The sequence below is a fragment of the Stegastes partitus genome, unplaced genomic scaffold (assembly GCF_000690725.1).
Source record: "Stegastes partitus isolate 25-593 unplaced genomic scaffold, Stegastes_partitus-1.0.2 Scaffold129, whole genome shotgun sequence".
Classification (NCBI taxonomy): domain Eukaryota; kingdom Metazoa; phylum Chordata; class Actinopteri; family Pomacentridae; genus Stegastes; species Stegastes partitus.
In genome coordinates, this window is record NW_007577860.1 from 1 (window position 1) to 12064 (window position 12064).

Genomic DNA, 12064 nt, shown 5'->3' on the forward strand with positions numbered 1-12064 from the left:
GCGTAGGGCGAGGACCCGTCCATCGCCGCTTGCGACTTTAATTTCTGCATGTATTTATCATATAAACAGTTTGTTGTTCTCTGCCTTTGTGCATTTTCCAGTAACATCAGAACAACACTGAGTCCAACCTGCTTTACATGATCCATGATGCGGCTGTTGAAAGGATTCATTATTTACTTTTTACTTTAACTTCTTCTTTTGATCGGCACAAAAGGAAGCAATGCTTTCACCTGGTTGCTCATTATCTGGGAGAGAGCCGTCTATGTGGAGCTCTCTGTGAATACAAGGCGATGAAAAGCTGTACCAACAGTTCTGACATCGCATTCTCCACAGTAAGGGTCACTGCACACAAACCAACGGTGACCGGAGCATTTCAGGACCATTACGGTGTGTTTTCCTGTTAAACATGCAGCGCTCATGCTCCCTCTGTTGGCTGCATGTTTGCTCAGGAGGATTTATTTTGTGGGAAAAGGCCAAATAAAGCATCCATCCGTCCTTTATCTACACAGCTTCATCCTCTGCAGGGTCCAAATAAAACATGCTCTTTGTAAAACCGTGAATTCCATCTTAAACTCATTACTTCTCGTTTTTGTGGTTTGTGTGTGTGTGTGTGTGTGTGTGTGTGTGTGTGTGTGTTGCAGAGCTGAGGTCTGTGCAGGAAAGCGAGGAGCTGATGGTGAACGTGGCCGCCGCCATCAACAACCTGTCCTTCTACCAGGAGGACGGCTCTCCCATCAGACGCCATCAGCTCGCCATCGCAAAGCGTAAGATCATTAAAGCCAGAGAGAAATGGAAACTAATTCTTGAGAAGTCCCGTGTTATCCTCCAATGAGTTTTTCTCTGAACTTCAGTGATGCTGAAGCTGGTGTTCAGCTCCAGTATGGACGCCATGCTGGAGGCCACCCGCGTCTACGGAAACTTGTCACAGTCCAAGGAGGTGCGAGAATTCATCGTCCAACACAAAGGTACACACTGAACACAGACACAGAAACAGCTTTCTTTAAACTACCTTCATCTTTGAACCCTGCTTACTTCATTTTGTTGTAGTAGCACTTTTAGAATCACGTTTCCATCCATTTAAAGCCTAATCAGACTAGAAACAGACAGGAAATGTTGAGCTAGACTGCAGAGGAATGACATGAATTAAAGGCCTGTCCAGCTGGGAAACAAACCAGGAAGTCACTGCTGCAGTTGCCCCCAGGTGGGAAAAGCCTTCCCAGCATACCTCATGTTAGCATACAGACATACTGCTTTAATCAGATCATTCATGCACATCGCTGTACAGAAAACCCAGTTCTTACTTGGCCCTGAGCAGCCACCACAGCACACCTCTGTGTCATGTTTAGGCTGGACTAATGTGCAAGGCCAGCTCCAGTCAGGATAAACATGGCTGCTGACTGCGCTGATAGCAGCTCTCTTATCTTTGCCCTGCTTCGTCCTCGCCCTCACCTCCTCATCCCTCTCTGCTCTCCCCCTCAGTGCACCGCTTCACGGTGACGCTGCTCGACTCAAAGAGCGCTGAGATGTGTTTTTCAGCCTGCGGGGTCCTCATCAACCTGACTCTGGACCCTCCCAACAGGGCCTGTCTCTCACTGGAGGGGGCTTCTGCAAAGTAAGAACGAATGCACTTAGCCGACAGGAGTGCATGTGTGTGAATGTGTGTGTCAGTGTGTTTGTGTTCAGGCCGTACAGCGCAGCTTCATGTTGCATTTGAAAGACAGTTTACAGACTTTCCACTAAATATCAGTCTAGAAAGCAGCAGCTACTGTGTCTACATCAAAATAAGGATCACAACATGAAGAAGCCTGAAACACACACAGCAGTTTGACATGTTGGTGCTCAAAACTCAAATCAGAATCCGTTTTATTACCAAGTAGGTTTTTGCATCGCAGGAATGTGACTTAGTGATTCGGTGCATTAAAGTAGGATGAAAGACAAGACAGCAGGTGTTGCATCAGTGGACAGTCGATCCAGAGACTTAAAGAAAAGGTGACGGAAACATTTACCATGTGCAAAAAAACTAACATTTAAAAGTAAAAGACTGAATTATCTTTATTATGTTATTGTGGTTGCTTTAATCTACATTTTGTGCCAGTTGTTGAGATTACTGGTGAATCACTAAAAGGTCGCTCTGTGGCAAACAGAAAGGAGGAAGGATGGCATCTGAGGAAATGTGGCTTCATGCTGAGACCAGCTGAAGGTCTGTGTGGGAACCACACGGCTGCAGCCACCAGACTGAGAGGAACAGAAGAACAACGATAGATGCTTGGGTCTCTCTGAAGGAAAAACTTCCCTCCACAGAACAGCCAAAACGTAGAACCTAGAGGATGTGGTCTGACGTGGGCTCATGTACAGATGGTTACCTTCAGGCAGAGGAGCTGCTTCCAGGCTTTATGCTAAGCTAATCTGACCAGCTGCAGCTTCATCTTTAACAAACAAACACCAGAGTGAAATCAATATACGGATGTAACTCTCTCCAGAACTAAATGAATAAACACATTTCTGGCTACGATTGCATAAAGTTTATTTTGGGAGAGAAGTCTGGTCTTTGCTCTGACAAACAGCTGCTCTGGTACAAACAAGACGCTCTCAGACCATCACGGGCCTCCAGCTCCACCAGCTCTGGTTCGCTGGAAGCCTTTTTTAATCATCTATGGAAACGTAAAACAGTGTTTGTGAAACGTTCTATAGACGCATCAAGTACTTCAGAGAAGGTTTTTTATGTCGTCTGTGGAGCAGCTTTTTGCACAAGCGTTGAATTTGAAGCAATGTTTGGAGGAAAGTATCTCCAGAATTATTTAAGATAAAAGTCTGAATGTTTGCAGTAATTTCTCATCACAGCATCATGTTTAGAAACTACAATACTGGACAGGTAAATATAATTTAATTATGAATGACCTGAAACATGGAGAGAGAGGAAAGGAAGTGGTCATGAAAGGTCACATCAACATGGCATCAGTCGGCTGGTGATCTTTTGTGAACCGTATGAAGCTGCACGTCACAGGAATACAAAACAAAATGCACAGAATACTTTTTAATAAGAAATAGTCACAAAAATGAAGTTATTTTTGTTGACTTTTCACAACTGATTAACAAAGTAAACCTGAACTCACATCACATCTGCTATGAAGTGGTCAGTTTTTATACATCCGGCTCAGATTTCATTCATATCTTCATAAATGTTCATTATTTATGCTGTAAGAGCTGCAGATGGGTCCAGCAGAGATTAGAAAATGTTCTGATTTGAGACAGAATAAACCAGCGACTAATTATCTAAAGCTACACGTTGTTTGTTCATCATCAAACTTTTATGTTCAAATTCTGACTTATGAGAACTTCATGAGGACCGGAACAAGTTTGATTCTCTTCTATCTGTAGCGTCGTCGTCCTGCTTTCAAAGGACGGCATTGTTTAAATATGTAGTACACACACACACACACCCACACACACACACACAGTCCGCTTTCAGATGAAGGTCCAGTGAAGTGGTGCTAATGTTCACAAACCTGGTGGTCATGTGGATCCCCCTCCTCCAGTCATATGATGTGTGTGTGTGTGTGTGTGTGTGTGTAACCAGGCTGCTGGACTGTCTGACAGACCTGGGTCCAGGTGACTGGCAGCTGGCGGGCCACGTCTGCCAGGCCATGTGGAACCTGACCGGCGGCTGCTCAGAGTCTCTGCTGGAGGCGCAGGAGAGCGAATGGCTGCTGGAGATCCTCACCACGTACTCAGGTTGGTCTGACTGCTCATCCTTACATCACCAGGGAGGGACACACGCTGGAAAGAACATGTTCTTGTTCACAACAGAGGCCCTCGAGGGGAAGGGAGGGTCCACTGGCTTTCTCTCTGTCATGAACACAATACGTCCACGGTCACATCTGGAAGCTGCCCCGGCACAGGACGGGTCTCTGGAAGGTACTGAAAATAAACCTGAAGCCTCTCACTGCTCTCTCTCTGTCCACTCTTTTTCACTAACTCCTCAGATGAAGAGGAGGCCCTGAAGTGGATAGAAGATGAAGATGAGAGGGACTTCCACAGGGCATGCTGGGAGTTGCAGTTCCTACCTGTTGCTCAGAAGCTGATGAAGGCGCTGCAGCGTCCGGACCCGACAGCCTGAAACACTCGTAGTTCAGAGCTTTAGACCGGTTTGCCTTATAAAGACACTGAATTTATATTTTATCTCCAAACACTCACCTCCTGTGGCTTTGTGAAGAGGCTTGTTAGGTTTTGTTTTTATGGAGGAAACAAGTGAGTCTGAATTCAGATCAGTGACCTCAGCGATGAGCTGTGAAGTCAGAAAAAGTACCAAGATTCCCAGAGAAGCGTCTCGACTGTAATCCTCTGAATATGCCCAGTATGCTGCAATCAGTCAACATTTTGCCACCTCATGACTAACTACTATAAAGCTGAGTGCAGCTGCTGTTTTTCACAGAGGATGAAGTTACAAACGTTTTACAGCCAGTTTTAAAGGCTGCAGATGGTCGACGTGAAACACTCACAGCACGGACAAAAGAGCCCCGGCCTCAGCTTCACTTCTAGTTATGGTCCTTATGCACATTACTGGAAGGTAAAATATATATGTATATATATATATATATATATATATAGGTGAAAAGATTTGTTTTTCCAGATCTGTGTACTCTGTAATACGCAGGGACCCGTTTGAATTTCCATCCATGTTTAATTTGTGTTTATCTGTTTTCTGAGCTCCATATTTTTTATTTTTTATTTTGTGAAGATTATCTTGAGCCTTTACGTGCACTTTAACTTTACTTCCACAAAGCCTGCTGAAGCATTCAGTTCTGGGTACCTTTACATATAAAACACAAACCTTTGTACATTTATACTGACTTGCGCTGTTCTGTACGTAGGTTCTGTTATAACCGGATCAGATGACTGACCTGGATTTTTACCTCGTAACTAAACCTTTTATTGTCTGTGAATTGTGTGAAGTTTGAACTTGTACATAATAAAACACAGCAAAGTGGAAGAAGTGTTTGTTGCTTCTCAAAGCCTTTATTAGACACAGATATGGGGCCAGGCAGTGCTTATAACACCAAGTAGCCAGAGTACAGCATTTCAAAATCACATCGTTATTACATCAAAAGAAATCAGAAACGGCACTTAATGTAAAACCCACAGCGTCCCCAGTTCTCACACAGCAGTGACCTTAAACAACCACAAGACGGGCCGGTGCTTCAGAACCCCTGAACCCTCAGACACTGTTCAGGTTGATATGAAGGACAGGTGGCTGGCGGATATTAAAAAACACTTTCCTGTTCCATAAGTTGTCTGAAATTGAAAGTCACAGAAATGTGAGGAGAGTTTGGTCAGCGAGGAGTTGGTGCTGGTGACTGACCAGTACTGACCAGTACTGACCAGTTCTGACCGACTGGCCTCTGAGGCCTCGGTGGGAAACACCCTGACTACAGACAGGCTACCAGCTTCACCTGGGAATCGAAGCTGCTTTTCTCCAGGTCAGGTGTGACATGGGGAGGGCGGGGATAAAAGGAAAGCGAAGTACGGTGTCCTACCAGAAACTTCCCCCTTTATCTCGATTGTTAGTCAGGACCAAACGGAAACTCTGACCTGGAGCGCACCAGAGGAAGACCATCGGCTGGCTCGCAGTGAGTCACACAGGTCTGAACAAATACAGTAGAATGAAATTCACATGAAATCCCTGGACTGAGCGATGACAAACTGAACTGGTCCCCTGAGTTCAGCTTGATGAAGTCAGCTTTATTCTCAAAGAGCTGAGTGTACTTTGGAGCAGAAGTAAAACTCCAGGTCTGTTCATGAGTCATCTTTTGCATAACAGCACTCCAGCATGCTTACTAATGATCGCGGGTCATTTAGACGTTTCTTGTGCAGCTGAGCAGTAGAAGTGAGCTGATGGTGATTGTGCTGTGGTCGTGTTGGTCTCTCCACATCTGATACCGTCTCTTTGATGAAGCAAAGAAATTAAATTGTTTAGGAGAAACTACAAATGATACAAAACAATTCAATATTATAGTTTATTTTTTTTCTGTTTTTTTAAATATATTTTCATATAAAAAAAGTGTCAGTAACTGACATCAGTCAGAAGTTTGAAAAAAAAAAACCCTCCACTTCCTCTCAAACCACTTCCAAATGTACCATTCCTTTATCGCCTCCTCCTCATTCACTCATTCATCTGTTCATCCTCTCAGTCCGGCCTCAGAAGAATGCAGTACTTTACTGATTTTAGTAAACAACAACAACAACAACAACAAAAAGAAAAAAGAAAAAAAAAAACAGCAGAGGTTTCACACCTCTGTTCAAATAAAAGCTGCTTTTGCACTGGTTAGACTTCCCCGCAGGGAAATAAGCACAGCTACAACCGTTTGCGTTCGAAAGCCATCGACCGCAGTCGGCCCCGTGTGGGCCCGCCGGGTCGCCGGGCGACCGGAACCCGGCGGCCCAGAAAGAGTCTCTGCTCACCAAAGAGCACTTCTTATATGTTTTATAGAGAAAAACAGAAGAGGTATTTGTTTACTGGTAAAATTCACAATCCAAAGCTCTGAAAGCGTCAGGACGACCAGGCGGCTGGGATGAGCGGAAGACTGACAGGGTGTGGTTCGGGCAACCGGAAGCAAATCCCTCCTGGAAAACCTGGTTTCTAACTTTCTTTTTGATTAGCTTTTTTTTTTTCTTTCCCCCCCCGTTACCATAAAAATAAAGACATCATCAAAAAAAAAAGATGAACAGTTATCTCACAACAGCTACAGCAGAAGCAAGAAGTCTTTCCTTCAAAGTGCCTCGCTTTCTTTTTTTTTTTTTTTTTGACACATGAAATTCCAAGACGTACTTTTTTTTAAAAACTTTTTCTGTGAAACACACAAACATCCACGCCTCAGTCATCACCAACACAGAACTCATCCACACATCTACAGTCAAACTCAAAACGGGCTCAGACAGTGTTCTTTGAGTTTTTTCTCCTCCTCTGGTTTTCACACTCCTGGATTAGCTTACATTGACATTTGAGATTAGGGATCAGGGTAGAGGACAGGAAGGAGGGAGGGGGGTAATGCAGTGGATTTCTAATGGACAGGGGCTTATGTAATGGGGTGGTGGGGGAACTGGGTGAGGGGTGATTTGGGGATCAATATGACCCCACTGAATATAAGATGGGAGCAGCAGCATCAGCACGTATGCACACTGTGCTGGATAGTTCAGGCACACGTTAAAAAAAAAAAAAACACCGCCCAAAGGTAATGCGTCCATCTCCAGTTACCACCAACAGCAACCACATCGACAACAACATCCACTTTCTGATACAAAATGAAATAAAAAGTTATTGAAGAAACTAAACAGATAAAACAGTGACAACAGAATCACAGTGCACACCGTCTGTGGCTGCACAGCTTGCTTTCTGGGATCTGCTCTGGGTCTGGACTCTACCAGGAGACGGGTGAGAACGGCAACCGTGGCGCTGCCAGCTGGAATACTGAAATGTTGTCCTGGATGCCTCCAGTGTCAGTGCTCTGGCACAAACTCCCCAGCAGAGCAGGAATTTGCTACAGGCTGCCCTCTCTTGGTCAGTTTTGGCACTGCAGGCAACACACACTGGGTTTGCGTATCCACTTGTAGTCTGAGATGATTTTTCTCCAACAGTTCTCTCTTTTTTTTTTTCTTTTTCTTGCTTTCCATTTGTTCTGATCCTCTTCTCAACATCCAGCGTCACAACCCAGGGCTCTCGCTTCCACAGTTTTGTTAAATCCCCCCCTTTGATTTTTTTCTTTATGTGTCCCATAATGAGCAACAACAATGACAGTAAAAAGACAACGATAAAAACGCCAAAAGCACTTCATGTCATGTAGCGGGTGATCGCTCTCAGAGCGTATAACAGTTCTGCTTGCATTCGCGCTTCCATAAGAAGCAGATTAACGTGGACCTGCAGAGGACAAGAGACAGAACAGAGACGATATTAAAACACTGTAGCGTCGGTAACCACATGAAAACAGCTGCAACCAGATCAGAGCAGAACAGTCAGGTTTGAATCTCACCTTCTCGGAGTGCTGAAACTGCCTCCAGAAACTCTCATACATTCGTTTGGTGGTCTTCTCAGGACTACACACCATGGTCTTGATGTAGATCTTAAAGCTACGGTCCAGCAGCTGGTTTATCTCCCCGTAATCGTAGTCGTCATACCTGAAGACACAGAGGAACAGCGTGACCAACGAGGACACAGAGCGACACAGAGCTGAAGGAGAGAGGTTACATCATCTGGACGTTCAGAGCTCTGAGTGTCCAGTGACTGACCTGATGCCAAACATGCAGTGGATGTAGTTCCAGATGGCCCTGCGCAGCATGCTGGTGTCCACGTCCTTATGCGTTGCCATGGTGTTGTAGGTCAGGTTGTAGGCCATCTGAAACTTCTCGTCCAGCATCTGACCGACATCGGGATACAGCCGGTTGACCAGAGAGAAGCCGTGGTCCTCCCAGCTGTAGTCCTGCATCACAAACACTGAGTCAGTACCGTTCAGGTGGACTAACTGCCCCTCTGTGTGACAGACAGACTCTGTGTGATCTCTACCTGCACTCTGAACGTGGGCACGTGCTCCCCCCTCCTGGAGAAGTCCTTGTAGCCGTAGCTGGGGTCCTCAAAGTGGCGGGAGATGTCTCTGGAGGGGACACACTCCTCGTCCTCTGCCGTGACCACCAGCATGCTCTCGGTCTTCTCCCTCTCGAAGCGAGTCGCCATCTCCTCCTGGCTGGCCTCTTCGTCATCGCGACACTCCTGCAGCTGCTTCATCCTCTCCATCAGCACCTCCACCTCGCCGCACATGTCCTGCAGAAGCAACAGCACATCAGCCGCTGCCCCGATTTCACTTTCACACACGAGTAAGAAAACGCTCACACGCTCTCAGTTCCATCTCCGTCTCTCCGTCACCACTCACCTGGTTGCCCAGCAAGTCGTCATGGTGATTAGCGTGACCGTTGCCGTTGGCAATGTCACACACGCAGTACTGGCTGAGGGAGGGGGGTCTGAACGTGTGTCCGCCGTCGCAGTGGATCTCGGGCGTGATGCCGCAGCCGAAGGTGAAGGAGGCGAGGGAGTGGTAGTGTGTGAGGAGGACCACGGCGTGGATCAGCTCTGCCAGGGACCAGCTGTGCTCCTCGGCCTTCAGAAGGCGCTGCAAGAAGGAAAAAAAACACACAAAGGAAAAACTGTGAGCGACGTTCACTCAAAGCCAAATAATGACTTCAGTATCTCTGACCTTTTAGGAAGTGGGAAATTATGTGTTCATCCTTCAAATTAGTCTCTTTTTGTTTTCCAGCCTCAGCCCCATCACTGTCAGGCGCTACACCTCCACCGCTGGGAGTGTCCAAGTCACACAGCTGCAGCTACACTGCAGCCCCCACCCATGATCTCAGCCCCTTACATCAGGCCGCTCACGCCCACATCCACCCTCCACGCCGTGCCCGTCCTCTCACCTCAATGTGTTCCTTGGTGAGAAGCCATGGTCGGTGGGCCAGGATTTTGTTGAGCTCTCCGAGCTGCTGCAGCTTCTGCGGGGCTTCGTCCAGGCCGTTGAGCCACTTGGGATCGCCCCCGACCTGGAGGAAGTCGTTCACGTGCAGGTTGACCAAGTAGGAGCACTGGTGCCGAGCTGCCGCCTGCCGGGTCGGGGGAACAGACAGCGTTAACCGCCACATGTTTAACTAGGTGACATGAAACCTGAGCATTCAGAGGCTGGATGCGGCCGTACCATGATGCCGATGTAGTGTCGGTAGTGCAAAGAGAGGGGCCCGTCCATCTGCAGCAGGTAGTGCTGCGTCCGGAGAAAACTCTCCAGGTACTGCGGGTGGAAGCCCATCACCAGGGAAATGTTGTCCAGACGACCGAGGGCTGCAAACGCATCCTCAAATATCGACTGTGTCCTGGCGTCCACTTTACTGACTTGAAGAATCTGATGGAACAGATTGGAGATCATTACACTCTGTCCACTCACGTCTGCAGCAGAGGAAACATGTCTGGTGAGACCACATACCTCTTTTTCAGGGATAAATCTGCTTGGTCCGTTACCTAGAGGTCTTGGGATCCGCACTCCCAAGTCCTGCAAGACACACAAAAGGAGAAAAAAAAAATCTGTTTAAATCTCCGCATGAAAGCAGAAGATCAGGACTTCTCATTTCTATTTTCTGCCACCAGTGAGAGGAATCTGACTGCAACACCAGAACCAGAACATCACAAAACAGCTCGAAGGAAGGTCTGGTCAAACACACACAATTCTAATTAAACTCATAACTAATGACACAGGTGGTGACAGTTGGTCCTCACACACACTACAGCCCAGATGGACACGGGCTCTGCTCTCAGCCTAACTTGTGCTGCGTGTCGGGACATGTCCAGCAGCGGACAATGAGGCGCATGAAGCGGATGAATGAATGACGGTGAAATGAGCAATAATCCGGAGTGACACCGCTTTAAAAACCCTCTCTGTGTGTGTCACTGAAGGGGGATCGGGTCAAAACTGAATCTAGACAGAACCACGAAGGGTTTTTCTGCCCGATGATCAGAAACTCTGTGACTCGTAAACAAGTCCGGACAAAGGCAGAACCGCAGCTGTCTGTCTGTCAGGAGCCCAACGTCGCTCAGAAACATTCAGACTGGTTTCTGGACCCAAACAGCACCGCAGCGTTCACACACGGAGCTGATGGAGGCGAAAGTCTTTTCTGTCTCTTACCTTTTTGCTCAGCCGTTCACAATGGGTGCATATCTTTAACAGGTCTGTCACTGCGAAACAAGTATTTTCCACTGTTTGTGCAGGTGCGACGGCGTGCCTCATGTCGTGTCCTCGCGGCGCCCTGCTTCTTTTAGAGGGTGTAGAAAAAATACGTCGCTTTTTTATTTAAAAAAATCTAAAGTGATGGCTGTTTGCTCCTCTCTTTGTTCCTGGAGGCACTGGGCAGAGTGCTCAGTAGTCAGCTGTTGCAGCCCCGCAGCAGAATACCGACCTCTCTCGCTCATACATTCGGTAAATAAGTCGAGGCTCGTGTGATTGACGCGCTCGGCGGCCAATCAGGTGCCGAAAACAGCCTCCCGGCGGCCAATGGCGGCGGGAGGAGCGAGCGGGGGGCGGAGCCAGGAGTGAAGAAAGAGGGGGGTCCTAAACGTGAGCTGAGAGAACAATTCCCCCTCTAAGAAAACATCATCACTTCTCTCCTTTTGTTCCTGCTGCTGCCGCTGATCAGGATTCAATCCACTGCTCTGTGTGCAAACTAAAGCAATCACTTCAAGCTGATTGCTGCTTAATTTTTTGCCCCTAAATCAATAATTTAATCTGCTTTCATGGCACTGAGAAAGCACACTGCAGGAATACTGGAAATAGCTGGAGGGGTGGGGGGGTGCTATCTGTGCACTATGCATTCAGTGAAAACAACAACAACCCCAGATCCAGATCCAGCTCCAGCAGGCAGCTGCAAGTCCCCCTGTTGGCTTCTTGCTATATTGGAGGAGAAGGAGGAGGTGGGGGGTGTAAACTGAGCCCCCACCAGCTCGCCTTGGTGGAGGAAAAAAACAAGGTAGAGATCCACCGTGCAGAGATCAGCATCAGCACGCAGCGAGATGGATCGCTGCAGGACCTGCTGCTGCTGCAACAACAGCCCTTCAGTTAGTGGTTTTGCACCGCAGCCTATCAGACCACAGATTCCTCCACCAATCAGGCCCCACTCAAGGAGTCCTCTAAGAGCCAGGAGGAAGCAGAGATAAGGAAGGCAGCTCTTATGGCTTTGTTTATCCCAGCTTGACAATAACCTGTTCAGTGGAACAGGGTACAACTGGTTTATCGCTCCGCCGTCGTTACAGAGTCAATAAGAACTCTGAATTACATCTGCTGAGCTGATCTGACAGCAACACCACGTACTGCACATTTTATATGGCGCTGGAATATCCCCCTGGTTTCATTCAGACATGTTTCTGGCTCCACAGACAGCAGACGAGTGTTTGAATGTCCTGGAAACAACAGAGAAACTGATTTTCTTACAGTGGCACATGCGAGTCAAGTGTTGTTTCCTCTGGATTGCCAACAACCACATCACA

At 47.3% G+C, this 12064-nt stretch overlaps 2 protein-coding genes across 3 annotated transcripts; one reads left to right on the forward strand and one right to left on the reverse strand.

Moving 5' to 3' along the window:
* The first annotated feature begins 623 nt into the window (after positions 1–623).
* Positions 624–6100, forward strand: LOC103355000 (armadillo repeat-containing protein 2-like). The gene is made up of 5 exons (XM_008278635.1): positions 624–764; positions 852–965; positions 1480–1612; positions 3578–3732; positions 3984–6100. Exons 1-5 carry the CDS (start codon positions 674–676, stop codon positions 4115–4117), a joined length of 627 nt encoding a protein of 208 aa, XP_008276857.1. The 5' UTR covers positions 624–673; the 3' UTR covers positions 4118–6100.
* On the reverse strand, positions 6001–10982 carry sesn1 (sestrin 1). 2 transcript variants are annotated; one of them, XM_008278634.1, is made up of 9 exons: positions 10710–10982; positions 10014–10079; positions 9732–9932; positions 9457–9639; positions 8919–9155; positions 8555–8809; positions 8281–8471; positions 8025–8169; positions 6001–7912 (listed from the first exon to the last, which is right to left on the reverse strand). In XM_008278634.1, the coding sequence occupies exons 1-9, from the start codon at positions 10809–10811 to the stop codon at positions 7826–7828; spliced, it is 1467 nt and encodes a 488-aa protein (XP_008276856.1). In that variant the 5' UTR covers positions 10812–10982; the 3' UTR covers positions 6001–7825. The 2 variants fall into 2 exon arrangements, with proteins under 2 accessions (XP_008276856.1, XP_008276855.1); XM_008278633.1 differs by having other exon boundaries at positions 9732–10079.
* Positions 10983–12064: the final 1082 nt, after the last annotated feature.